The sequence below is a fragment of the Haematobia irritans genome, chromosome 3 (genome assembly GCF_050003625.1).
Source record: "Haematobia irritans isolate KBUSLIRL chromosome 3, ASM5000362v1, whole genome shotgun sequence".
Classification (NCBI taxonomy): Eukaryota; Metazoa; Arthropoda; class Insecta; order Diptera; family Muscidae; genus Haematobia; species Haematobia irritans.
The window spans coordinates 69,138,186-69,153,157 of record NC_134399.1 but is presented as its reverse complement, the minus strand read 5'-3'; the positions used below and the strand labels follow the sequence as shown (position 1 = coordinate 69,153,157).

Below are 14,972 nucleotides of genomic sequence, written 5' to 3'. Positions count from 1 at the left end.
AGATTTAGATATAACTCCCACATATATCTTTCGCCCGATATGGACTAATATGGTCCTAAAATCCAGAGTTTTGGCCCAATTTGGTTGAAATTTTGCACAGGGAGTAGATTTAGCATTGTAGCTATACGTGCCAAATTTGGTTGAAATCGATTCAGATTTAGATATAGCTCCCATATATATCTTTCGCCCGATATGCACTTATATGGACCCAGAAGCCAGAGTTTTATCCCGATTAGCTTGAAATTTTGCACAAGGAGTACAATTGGTAGTATTGTCACGTGTGCCAAATTTGATTGAAATCGGTTCAGATTTAGATATAGCTTCCATATATATTTTTCGCCCGATATGGACTTATATGGCCCCAGAAGCCAGAGTTTTGGCCCAATTTGGTTGAAATTTTGCACTAGGAGTACAAGTAGTAATACAGTCATGTGTGCCAAATTTGATTGAAATCGGTTCAGATTTAGATATAGCTCCCAGATATATGTTTTTCTGATTTCGACAAAAATGGTCAAAATACCAACATTTTCCTTGTTAAATCGCCACTGCTTAGTCGAAAAGTTGTAATAATTACTCTAATTTTCCTAAACTTCTAATACATATATATCGAGCGATAAATCATAAATAAACTTTTGCGAAGTTTCCTTAAAATTGCTTCAGATTTAAAGGTTTCCCATATTTTTTTACTAACATTGTGTTCCACCCTAGTGCATCAGCCGACTTAAATTTTGAGTCTATAGATTTTGTAGAAGTCTATCAAAATCTTTCCAGATCGAGTGATATTTAAATGTATGTATTTGGGACAAACCTTTATATATAGCCCCCAACACATTTGACGGCTGTGATATAGTATTGAAAATTTAGATCTACAAAGTGGTGCAGGGTATAATATAGTCGGCCCCGCCCGACTTTAGACTTTCCTTACTTGTTTTTATTTACTTTTAAAGAAATTTTTCTTGCGTCAAAAGAAAACTCTTCTTTCCTCAGAAAATAACTCTTCTTCCAGTGTGGTTCCAAAGATATTTTCTTTACTGATTACTGATTACTGACCACTGATTTTGATATTGATTCCGAGCAAAAAAAAACGGAGAATTGAAGTAACGATACTTTTAAGACACAATTTAAGTTTTATGTAGTTGATACTAGGAAACAAATTTGAATTTATTATTTTTCAGATTTTTTCTTTATGTGCGTAACTTATATTTTTTAATTCAAGCTCGACTTCGATCAGAAAATAAGCTATGTTTCAAATAAAAAACGCTTTTAAAATAAAGTGTATCCTCACGACAATAGTTTTTTCATTGAACGATATGGACGAAAGTGAAGGAACTAGTACCGATCAATCCATTTACACACAAAAATTTTTTTTTCTGATTCAATCACGAAATTAATTGATCCAATTAATTTTTTAATTGAAATGTCTTCAATCACAGAAATGATAGTATCAATTAAAAAATTAATTGACAGTCAATTAAAAAATCAATTGATCCAATTAAATATTTAATTGATACTATTAATTTGTTTGATTGATTTTTATTTCAATTAAGAAATTTGTTGAATCAATTAAATTTTTAATTGAATATTTTTTAAAACTCAATTAAGATTTTAATTGGAAACATTTTCGTAAAATTTTTGTCTGTGTAGTTAATCATTCAGTGGAACTAGTTCGTTCCGGAACTAAGATTTTTTCATAAGTAGTGCGAACAAACAAAAATTATAAGAACTTTTTCTATAAAAAAAAATCTTTTTGCGATTTATTAACAATGATATTCCTAATCTAATAAATGCCAATTATTGACAGGCACTTTAAGTAAAAATATTTTCTTAATTAAACAAACATGAAATCAAAGATGCAACATCTTCAGGCTAAATCTTGTTTTTTATCTTCAATATTCTATCCCATATTCAAACAAGTTTACGTAAATTTTAAATCTACCTTTACTATATAAATTCCTTCAATAAACTGTCCTTAAATTGTTTTGAATATGCACGCAAAGAAAAAAAAAACGTTTGGAAAACGTATACCGAAAACGTTTTTCTTTTGTTAGAGTTTTTGAATTGCTTCGAAAATTTTAAACTTTTATCATCAAAAAAATTCGTTTGTTACAAAATTTTTATTTTTTTTCAATAAAAAAAAAGTTATTTTTGAAACAACACAGTCCATTTCGTTTATATCAAACACTGTTCTTTTCTGACTTTAGGTCTTTAATAAGACACATTTTACAGTTCAAAATTTAATACACTACAATGTAATGTTGAAAAATGTTTCGGAATATTCCGAACATATCTGGAATATATGTAAAAAAAAAACAAAAAAAACTTTGGTCGAAGCAGGGATCGAACCCACGACCCTTGGCATGCAAGTCGGACGTAGCAACCACTGCTCCACGGTGCCAAACTAAATGTTTATTTCTGTTAAATAAACTTTGTTTATTCGGTTCGTGGGCGCCGCAAGCTATGCTATATAAATATAACTTATTTAGCTCAGTGGTTAGTGTGTTGGCTTACAAAGTGCATGGTCCGCGGTTCGATTCTCCGTCCAGGCGAAAGGTAAAAAAAAAAATTCTTCTACATTGTTGGTATTACAGGAAAAAGTATTACAAAACAAGTATATACGGCCGTAAGTTCGGCCAGGCCGAATCTTATGTACCCTCCACCATGGATTGCGTAGGAACTTCTACTAAAGGCTGTCATCCACAATCGAATTACTTGGGTTGCGATAACACTTGCCGATGGCAAGGTATCGTAAAACTTTTTAACACTGTCTTCTAAATTGTAAGTTAGCCCATACGGGGTATATATTAAACAAAAAAAGGCCGATTAAATACGTATATAATCTAGTTTGACAAAATTTTCTATAGAAATAAAATTTTGACAAAATTTTCTATAGAAATAAAAATTTGACAGAATTTTCTATAGAAATAAAAACTTGACAAAATTTTCTATAGAAATAAAATGTTGACAAAATTTTCTATGGAAGTAAAATGTTGACAAAATTTTCTATAGCAATACAATTTTGACAAAAATTTCTATAGAAATAAAATGTTGACAAAATTTTGTATAGAAATAAAATTTTGACAAAATTTTGTATAGAAATAAAATGTTGACAAAATTTTCTACAGAAATAAATTTTTTACAAAATTTTCTATAGAAATAAAATTTTGACAAACATTTCTATAGAAATAAACTTTGGACAAAACTTTCTATAGAAATGAAATTTTAACAAAACTTTCTATAGTAATAAAATTTGACAAAATTTTCTATGGAAATAAAGTTTTGGTCGATTACAAAATTTTCTATAGAAATAAAATTTTGACAAAATTTTCTATGGAAATAAAATTTTGACAAACATTTGTATAGAAATAAACTTTTGACAAAACTTTCTATAGAAATGAAATTTTGACAAAACTTTCTATAGTAATAAAATTTGACAAAATATTCTATGGAAATAAAGTTTTGGTAGATTATTTTTGGCGATATGGACCAATTTTTGTGTAATAAGTCATCGGCTATATATAACTAAAGACCGATATGGAACAATTTTTACATGGCTTTTAGAGGCCATATATTGACAAAATGTACCAAATTTCAACCGTATCGGATGACTTTTGCTCCTCCAAGAGGTTCCGGCGTCAAATCTGGGGACGGTTTATATGGGAACTATATATAATTATGGACCGATATGGACCAATTTTTGCATGGTTGTTAGAGACCATATACTAACACCATGTACCAAATTTCAACTGGATCGGATGAATTTTGCTCTTCCAAGAGGCTCCGGAGGTCAAATCTGGGGATCGGTTTATATGGGGGCTATATATAATTATGGACCGATATGGACCAATTTTTGCATGGTTATTAGAGGCCGTAAACTAACATCAGGTACCAAATTTCAACCGGATCGGATGAATTTTGCCCCTCCAAGAGGCTCCGGAGGTCAAATCTGGGGATCGGTTTATATGGGGGCTATATATAATTATGGACCGATATGGACCAATTTTTGCATGGTTGTTAGAGACCATATACTAACATCAGGTACCAAATTTCAATCGGATCGGATGAATTTTGCCCCTCCAAGAGGCTCCGGAGGTCAAATCTGAGGATCGGTTTATATGGGGGCCATATATAATTATGGACCGATATGGACCAATTTTTGCATGGTTGTTAGAGACCGTATACTAAGACCACGTACCAAATTTCAACCGGATCGGATGAATTTTGCTGCTCCGGGAGGCTCCCCAAGCCAAATTTGGGGATCGGTTTATATGGGGGCTATACGTAAACGTGGTCCGATATGGCCCATTTTCAATACCATCCGACCTACATTAATAACAACTACTTGTGCCAAGTTTCAAGTCGATAGCTTGTTTCGTTCGGAAGTTAGCGTGATTTCCACAGACGGACGGACAGCCGGACAGACGGACAGACGGACGGACGGACAGACGGACGGACATGCTTAGATCGACTCAAAATTTCACCACGACCCAGAATATATATACTTTATGGGGTCTTAGAGCAATATTTCGATGTGTTACAAACGGAATGACAAAGTTAATATACCCCCATCCTATGGTGGAGGGTATAAAAACCTCGTGGATGTGAGAAAGATGTGAGGGAAAATGCAATTAGCAAGAAAAAAAATGTTTTTCTTTAGTTTGTCTTTATGAAATTGTTTTTACATCCTGCACGGATGAAAAATACTGTTTTTCATATGTTTGGCTATAAACATTATATGTTTGGAACACAAATTTTTAAACACAATATTTTTGAGTGCAAGCATATAATGTTCATAAACTAGCATAACATGCTTGGGACATATATGTTAATATGTTAGAACATATTATGTTTGGGACATAAATGTTTTTAAATATAATATGCTTGGATGCAAACATATATTAATTTAGAAATAGCCTATAAACATATATAGTGTTTAGTAGCTTGGAGCGCTATTTAACAGGGAGCGATATTGAATTAAGTTGGTGGTTGTTGCTTGTTATTACAAAATTAACATATTATTTTTCCTTGGGCAATTGATCAGCTACTTCTTTGATCCTTACAAACTGTGTGGTCCGCTGTTCGAATCCCCGTCCGGCAAAAGGTAAAATTAAAATAAAAAAAATCATACAATTGAATAATTTCTTCTACAATGTTTGTATTACAGAAAAAGGTGCTAAGAACTAAAAAATCTCGTGGAAGTGAGAAAGATGTGGGGGAATATACATTTGGGCAGAAACAGAATTTTGAGCATTCAGGTCGAAAACCTATGTTGTTAGCATCTATATTACCTGTTTATTTTCATAATTCATTATGATTGTAAATATATAAATAAATAAATAAAATTTTGAGCACAATATTGTTTGGGAGAATTTTTTTAAGCATATAATATTTTTGGGTGCAAAATGCTTCCAAACATATTATATGTTCACATAATAACATATTGGTTTTAGAAGACAACATTATTGAATTTGGATGCAAAAGTACAAAATGTTTGGAAATTGACTACCGAAACATATATTGTTTAGACCAATATGCTTTCAAACATATTATATATTGGAAGAGATCAAACATATAAATGTTTGGGCAATAGCCAAAAATGTATATGCTTGAAGCAAAATATGTTTGGGAGTATATGTTACAGAAGCGATTTTTTGTGAGCGTGTGGAAAATAATAAACGTTTATCACAAAAAGTATATACTTTTCTTCCAAATACACTTCCTTACAGCGAAAAGCAAATGAGAAACGAACTTTGTTTGTCTAAAATTTCGTTTGGGAGGAAAGAACTATTTTTTTGCGTGTGGGCATATGAATTTAGTTTTTTTTTTAAATTTCTTTATTTTAAAGAAATTTATCCTCAATATTGTTTGTCCTAAAATCGTATGTAGCTTACAAAATATTTTACAATAGGCCAATTGTTCTTCAGTGTTTATTTCGAAAAAGAAATTCTACAAATAATGTTGTGCAAAACTGTGTAAGATTCCATGATTTACTTACAATTTATTAACATGCACATAGTTTAACTGTTATCACTACATGGCGACTCAATTGATTTCCATGATGCTGAACAAAATCGATTCAACTCTGAGAATCAAAAGTATACCAATCATCTTACTCTCTCGATGTTTTTTGCCATGGTCACTGCTAACGCCAGCAGCGAAGGCAACACCGTCACATCGTCTTCATATTTTGTTTTAGTGATATCCAAATCTACAGTCAATTTGAATGCAAGTGAGCAAATTACTTTTTCTCAGTCTGTCAGTTCTATTCATTGAAGAACCATCATCGTTTGATAAATTACTTGCTTTCCGTGTTGTGAAGGGTTCGCTACCATCTGCGGGTGCGAAGAAAATAACAAAAAATCAAATCAAACCCCAAACGAAAGAAAGCAAAAAAATCAACGAATAGCAAGTCAATCGTAAAATGGTCTAATATATCGTATCTTTATAAAAAATCGAAAGTGTTTGCAAAGTACTTACAAGCATACGATAGGGAAGCATCCCAATAGTATTTGCATTTTGACAAGAGATCTTTGATGAACTTTATATAAGAGCGCTTGGGAAAGAAATCAAAAATTGTGTTTTGTATTTAACGCCGACTTCTTCACCTTAACTTCATCGTTCTGTTCGACTTAATAATAACTGTCGCTGTTTTTTTTTTGATTCGAAATGATTGTCATTGAAAAAGGAAAAAATAGTAGCCATGGAACAACTGATACTGGGATAACTTCCACTACCATTACCGTCGAACCGCCGAAACGGGAGAAGTGGGCTAGTGGTCTAGAGTTTTTGATGTCCTGTATATCGGTCTCCGTTGGTTTGGGCAACATATGGCGTTTTCCATTTACCGCTTATGAAAATGGTGGCGGGGCATTCCTAATACCCTACATTGTTGTGCTGTTTTTAATTGGTGAGTATTCTTTTATTAGAATTGATTGATTTGTTCCATTTAACTTTGGCAAATAAATATGTGTAAAAATTAACAACCTTAGTAAACGTTACCTTAAAAATTTAGTATACATTGGACGGGAGTATGTTAATTAAAGTTAACCATTCCATTTTACTATTGTACATCGTAGTTTAGATCATTAGTTGTGTGAAAATATTTTGTATTGACTCCAACACCAAATGAAATCTAAATTTAAGATAAGTCAAAAAACGTGTTGTAGGCTTCACGAATGTAATCTGCCGGTATTTTCCAAATTTCCATTTTTTTTGTTTATACCCACAACCATAGGATAGTGATTGAGGTATAATAAATTCGCCATTCAGTTCGTAACACATCCAGCTGTGCTATATATAGTACATATCGGTTCATGTTTTGATACAGCTCTCATACGGACCGATCTCCCGAAATTTGACTTCTAGAATTTCAGCTGTTTTTAATGGGGTATATATCGGTACGTATTTTTATATGACCCCAAATATAAACAATTTTCGTCATTAATTAAATTTAATTTTAGTAAATTTTGTTTAATTTACATTATTATATATGTTTATGTTTTGAAATTAAATATATTTTTGTTGTTTAATTAAATATATAGTTTACTAGAAAAATTTAATCCGTCAGAAAATTTTAACTAAACTATATTACAAACGCCTATATTACAAACGCCGATATATGTAAATATTTTCCGCAAATTTAAGAAAATGTATGAACATATGTTACTGTACACCAGCGTTACCAATGTAGCTTTTTTCCCGCTAGATTTGGCTTTTTTTGAAGACGTTTAGCAGGGAAAAATATACATTTAGCTTTTAGTTTTTTTTTTTGGCTTTTTTTTCATTTCTATTGAAATATGGATAAAACGGCGTTTTTATCTAAGCCTTGCTGCGAGAATAAGGTTTTCCACATATTTCAAAGCTCAGTTGAAACATTACAGTGTTGCCAGGTTGGCAATTTAGGGGTTTTTTACACGTTTAGGGGGATTTTTAGGGGTAACATTTATTTGGGGGGATTTTTGGGGGTAAAAAATTATTTTAGACCCTATAAAGTGGAGCAATTCTCAACAAAATTTGGAATTTTGAAAAAAAAATTAGGGAAGTCAATCCATGTTCTTAAATACAAGCAAGTAAGCAATGACATTTTGTTTTAAACGCATCTGTTGAAGGGGCATTTTTAATATTTGATACAATTAAAAACAAATTAAGAAATGGTATTGTAACATTAAATTATTGGTCTCATAATTTCACGCCTACAATTTTGGCGAATAATGTATATATTTACTGAACTTTAATTTTTGTTTATTTTTTATTTCTATTATTTGTACTTTATAAGCCATTGTTTTAATTAATTTGATTTGAAAGATTTATACAATGGATTATATTGTTTTGTCTGCTCTTTATATTGATATACATTTTGTATTATTATCAGGAACGTAATTTTAGACAAATAAACCCGAATTTGTGAAAAGTGGTGTAATTATCTACTGATTTTTATTTACTTCAAAAGAAATTTTGTTCTTCAGAAAAAAATTTTTTTCAGTATATATATTTGTGTTAAATTTAATTTGTAAAGTGTATCACTGCAGGATTTTTTAACGAAATTTGGGACACCTTTTTGACTTATTAACATTCTTAAATTTTTTGGGGGTTTTTGAAAAAAGTCTAGACCAATTTAGGGGTTTTTTCTTAAGATTTGGGGGGAAAAATCACCTGGCAACACTGAAACATTATTTATGATTCCAGCCATTATGCGGGAATTTTTGCAGCAAATATACCTTGTTGTAAAGTTTTTCCCTCATATTCATAAAAATTTTCGTAAACTCTAAATCTACTACTACAATACAAATTTGTTAGATAAACTGTCAGTAAATTATTGGGAATATTAGCATTTGACTCGATTATCCTTTTTATTTTATTATAATATTCTAAATAATGTATATATTTACTGAACTTTAATTTTTGTTTATTTTTTATTTCTATTATTTGTACTTTATAAGCCATTGTTTTAATTAATTTGATTTGAAAGATTTATACAATGGATTATATTGTTTTGTCTGCTCTTTATATTGATATACATTTTGTATTATTATCAGGAACGTAATTTTAGACAAATAAACCCGAATTTGTGAAAAGTGGTGTAATTATCTACTGATTTTTATTTACTTCAAAAGAAATTTTGTTCTTCAGAAAAAAATTTTTTTCAGTATATATATTTGTGTTAAATTTAATTTGTAAAGTGTATCACTGCAGGATTTTTTAACGAAATTTGGGACACCTTTTTGACTTATTAACATTCTTAAATTTTTTGGGGGTTTTTGAAAAAAGTCTAGACCAATTTAGGGGTTTTTTCTTAAGATTTGGGGGGAAAAATCACCTGGCAACACTGAAACATTATTTATGATTCCAGCCATTATGCGGGAATTTTTGCAGCAAATATACCTTGTTGTAAAGTTTTTTCCTCATATTCATAAAAATTTTCGTAAACTCTAAATCTACTACTACAATACAAATTTGTTAGATAAACTGTCAGTAAATTATTGGGAATATTAGCATTTGACTCGATTATCCTTTTTATTTTATTATAATATTCTAAAGTTATTACGATATTACTAAATTAAAATAGTAGATGTGAATTGTTTTGTGCATTGAAAAAATATTGTCTTGAGGCCAATGATTTCATCTCCTTAAAATACGAACGCGAATTTTGGTTATAATAGCATTTGTGAACTTCTCTTATATAAACTGTTTTCCTTTCCAAAAGCCGATAAAGTAGTTTTGTCCTTATAGTTAAGTGATTCCACTTAAAAATGGGTATCTTTTCATGAAAGAAGGCTAGGGTCAATTCTAAAAAATTCTAAAATTCGTTTTATTTGTTATTGTTGGTTTCTCTTCAATCATTATTATTGTTTTTGATTTCAGTTTAAAACCATGCATTGACTAAACTACAAGTATGGCTTAACCAACAGAGGTAAAGTATGCTTGTCAAATTTATTTGGGCAAAGCCCTATAGACTGCAAGATAGTTGGATGGACGCACGTTTCGGAATTACCACATTCCTCATCAGCATCCTCTACTTGCAGCAAAACTATCAACCAATTATCAGAATAAATTCAGGCAGTTCACTAAACCCAACAGTGAACCACACTTGAACCTTCCGAAAAAAGGTTTTACATGATAGCCGGCTTATACCGAAATAAATTCGTACAAACATATCTCTTTTCCTTTGCCACCGTCAAATCATCGATTTGAGTGCAGTTGGCCGGGTTTATTTTGATGCATGATTTTAACCCTTCTGTGCGTGATGTGGTCCCGCTGGACTTTTTTGATTTTTATTCCTACATAACTTTATCTTTTGCATGATTTGCAGCGTGATGGTTTATGACTTCTTGTATTAAAGTGTTTTAAGTTGAAAACTGTAAATTTTTATGTGATTGAATCATTAAATTGGTTTTTATAGGTATTTTAAAAAGTTTAGTGCGATTCTGCGTGATGAGGTCCATTGGGACCTACCACTAATTGCATTAGTGGTTTTAGCGCAGTTTAAAAAGTTGCATAAAGATAATGCGATTTTTGTATTTGGAACAATTAATAACAACAACATCCTTTCAGAAAATACCGTTATTTAGAAGAACTTGTCATTTTTGAAGTTTCCATTGGTTTCATTGCTTCATAGTACATAGTTTTATGTGTTCCGAGGATAGTGGATATATATAGCGAAACTATAAGTGGAAAAAAAGTTATTTGAACTTCATAGAAATCATGGTCGATCTAAGTTTTTATATTTCTATACATATCCAAACCCATAGGCTCCTGGAATTTGACAAAATGTTCCTCAATTTTGACCAAGTTTGAAGCAACTATTGCACATAATACTGCGAACAAAACGAACGTCACTACAAAAAATCGGTTTGTTTTTCCTTCAAACATCCAGTTTGTTCAGAACATTCAACTTCTAAAACAATATATTGTTGCTTGGTACGTATAAGGATACTTATACGTACCACGCCTGTGGCAAACATCAGGGCCTCTAGAATACTAATCAAAAATTTAACCATTATCTGTATTCTATTAAAAATAAAAAATAAACTCTTTATTTACAAACAAATATCTATATATGCAATTTGTGAGTCGTAGAAGACTCCACCCATAGTAAATAATCGAAAAATATCGTAGGGATAACCTCTCTACCATTCGTTTTTTATTATAGGTCCCACGGGACCTTATCACGCTGGTATCGCATCCGGTTTTATCACATACACAAGGGTTAAGCTGAAATCAATAACAATAATAATGATTGAAGAGAAACCAACAATAACAAACAAAACGAATGAAGATAGAGTAAGAACGCTCAAAAACAAACCCAGCCAACTACATTCAAATCGATGATTTGAGTTTGGCAAAGGAAAGAGATATGCTTGCAAAATTTGTTTAGACAGTAGTCGACTACCAAACCTTTTTCGGAAGGTTCAAGTGTAGTTCACTTTGGGTTGAGTGAATTACCCGAATTTATTCTGATAATTGGTTGATAGTTTTGCTGCAAGTAGAGGATGCTGATGAGGAATGTGGTAATTCCGAAACAGCTGTACATCCAACCATCTTGCAGTCTATAGGGCTTTGCCCAAATAAATTTGACAAGCATACTTTTCCTCTGTTGGTTAAGCTACACTTGTAGCTTAGTCAATGCATGGTTTTAAGCTGAAATCAAAAAACAACAATAAATTCTAAAATTTATGAAATAGTCTTTAAATGTGAGGAGTTTTTGCATCTTGACCACAAACCAAAATAGCGTTCAAAAATAGAAGATGTTTTCCAACACTTTATTTTAAAAATGTACAAAAAAATTCGTGAAAAATTTTCCAATTAAAATCTTAATTGAGTTTTTAAAAATATTCAATTAAAAATTTAATTGATTCAACATTTTTTTTATTGAAATAAAAATCAATCACACAAATTAATAGTTTCAATTAATTTTTTAATTGAATCAATTAATTTTTTTAATTGACTGTCAATTAATGTTTAATTAAAAAATTAATTGGATCAATTAATTTCGTGATTGAATCAGATTTTTTTTTTTTGTGTATACATACAATAATTTCTACTTGAAGTCGAGTCTGAATTTGGAAATTTAAGTTGGCGTTAGCACGTTTTTAAAGCACTTTGATAGTTCATGAAGAAAGGGAAAACGTTTTTACTGGGAAATATAAACTGTAGGTATTTTCTACAATTTAAATAAAAGTAATGTATTTCGAATTTCTCACAATGTCAAAGAACAGCAATTTTGGTTTGAAGAAATTAAATTTAAATTAACTGAAATGTAAATTAATGATTAAAGGCCGGTATGCACCTCTAGCGAAAAATTTCATTCCCATAAGAAATGCATTGCTATTTATGCTAACGAAATTTTCGGTAGCGTTCAATTTCGTAAGTTGGTACGCACCTCTAATGAAAATAACAGGGTTGTCAAAAGCATATTTTGGCAGCAAACATTTAATTTATTACAATCATTGTGTGCGTAAAAGTTTTAAAAGGTCTGTAAATAATAAACAATTTATTTGAGGAATATTTGGAACATATATTAACAATTTTTAAAAGCGATTAGCTGGTTTATAATTTGTGTACACAGCCCTGTTTTTTTGTTGTAGACTTAAATAAATTTTTGCTACCGAAAATTTCGCTAGAGGTGCATACCGGCCTTAAGGGTAAAAATTGGTTACGATTTCTTTTGAGAATATTGTTCCCTTGTTTTCTTGGTTTGGTTTTTTTTTCTGAAATCAATGAAGCTTCTTATACTTGAAGTCTTTGTTATATCGTACATTCAAAAAACTGTGAACCCACCAGAAAGGTAAATTTTGGAAAATGTGGCTAATTTTACGATTTCTTTTGAGAATATTGTTCCCTTGTTTCTTGGTTTGGTTTTTTTTTCTGAAATCAATGAAGCTTCTTATACTTGAAGTCTTTGTTATATCGTACATTCAAAAAACTGTGAACCCACCAGAAAGGTAAATTTGGAAAATGTGGGCTAATTTTAGAAAAATTGAACCAAACTGACCAATATATATATATATATATATATATATATATATATATATATATATATATATATATATATATATATATATATATATATATATATATATTATATATATATATATATATATATATATATATATATATATATATATATATATATATATATATTATATATATATATATATATATATATATATATATATATATATATATATATATATATATATATATATATATATATATATATATATATATATATATATATATATATATATATATATATATATTGTTACGTTTTTATATTTAGGCGTTTTTAATTACCGGACAATTAAAACACAGTTCTTTTAAATAACGACAATCTACAATTTATTTACTATGACTTCACACTTTACAATTCGTTCACACTGAAGTTATTCGTTTGACGCTTTAATTAAGACTGACTCGTTAGCAGCATGCGAGCGCTTTTATATATGACGGTGTGGCAATACGAGAACATTCTGGTAGCACTACAATATTCTGGCAACGCCATAACATTCTTAGACAAGGCTAGAAGGATCTACGACCATTAAGTTATTCGTCTGGTGGCTGCCAAACACATACACACTCACATAGATATATGCTCGCATTACTACAACAACAATGACAATAGACAATGAGATGAAATGAGAAAGCAAAATAACAAAGCAAAGGGGTTGTTATTCTATGAGAGAGTAAGAACTAACATTTCGGTAAGCAAACAAAAGAACATAAAAGAAATTCAGGAAAATACTAGAAAATGAATAGATGATTCCAAGAAGTGATAGCGAAATTTTATCGTTACAATTTGAAATTTTAAATTAACGGAAACTAATTTAAATAAACTTATGTCTATAATTATCAAATTCGTAACACTGCCTCCCGCTTAAGCCTGTTCGTCCCGAACAGGCACACAACCTGTTCCGTAAGGAGCCAATCGTTCCAGATGTACAACTTTCATCTTTGATCTAGGGCTGTCGTCCTTCTGAATCCGGTATACAACATCATTGATCTTCTTGATGACTTTGTATGGGCCTTCCCACTGTGTTTGCAGTTTAGGACACAATCCTTTCTTTCGTTGCGGGTTAAATAGCAGAACCAATTCTTCTTCTTGGAAGCCCTCAGTATTTACAGCACGATCGTATCTCGCCTTCATTCTGTTGCTGACCATTTTTATTTTGTTGCGCACTGATTCGTGAACTTCACCGAAAGTGTTTGGGATGTCGTTTCTGTTTTCTTCCATGGCGAGCTCATTAGGTTTAGCGCCAAATATCAGATCTCCAGGCAACTTCAACTCAGTTCCGAATAGAACATTGGCCGGTGTTCGAGAGGTGGAATCATGAATGGCAGATCTATACGACAGCAAAAACTTTGGTATATGCTCGTCCCAGTCCCTCTGGCCGTTGTCCACTACTTTTCGAAGATGTACCTCCAGAGTGCGATTAAACCTTTCTACCATGCCATCGGATTGTGGATGTAATGGTGTAGTCCTCGTTTTCTTGATACCAAGGGATTCACACATCTCTTTGAATATGGCCGATTCAAAATTTCTTCCCTGGTCTGAGTGAATCTCGGACGGCACACCGTAGCGACATATCCAGTTTTTGTTGACAACATCCACAATCGTTTTTGCTTCTTGGTTTGGAATTGCATACACCTCCGGCCATTTGCTGAAGTAATCCATGACCACAAGGACATAACGGTTTCCAGAATCACTTACTGGGAAAGGGCCTGCCACGTCCATTGCTATTCTTTCAAACGGGGCTCCTGGTCTATATTCTTGCATAGGACCTCGACTTTTCCTTGTTGGACCTTTCGCCTTCATGCACTTCTCGCAATTGGCTACCCATTCAGCAATTGATTTCTGGCATCCAACCCAGTAGAATCGTTGCTTCACTTTCTCGGCGGTTTTGGTTATTCCCAGATGACCTCCACTGGGACCATTATGGAACTCCGCCAAAACATCTCTTATTTTGGAATCTGGAACG

At 31.5% G+C, this 14,972-nt stretch overlaps 1 protein-coding gene across 1 annotated transcript in view; it reads left to right on the top strand.

Moving 5' to 3' along the window:
* Positions 1 to 6,251: 6,251 nt before the first annotated feature.
* The window catches only part of LOC142229653 (sodium-dependent nutrient amino acid transporter 1-like), a 35,024-nt gene continuing 26,303 nt past the window's right edge, over positions 6,252 to 14,972 (top strand). The window contains exon 1 of the mRNA XM_075300237.1: positions 6,252 to 6,904. Coding sequence (XP_075156352.1) covers positions 6,664 to 6,904 — 241 coding nt within the window. The 5' untranslated portion in view covers positions 6,252 to 6,663. The remainder of the gene's footprint in view (positions 6,905 to 14,972) is intronic.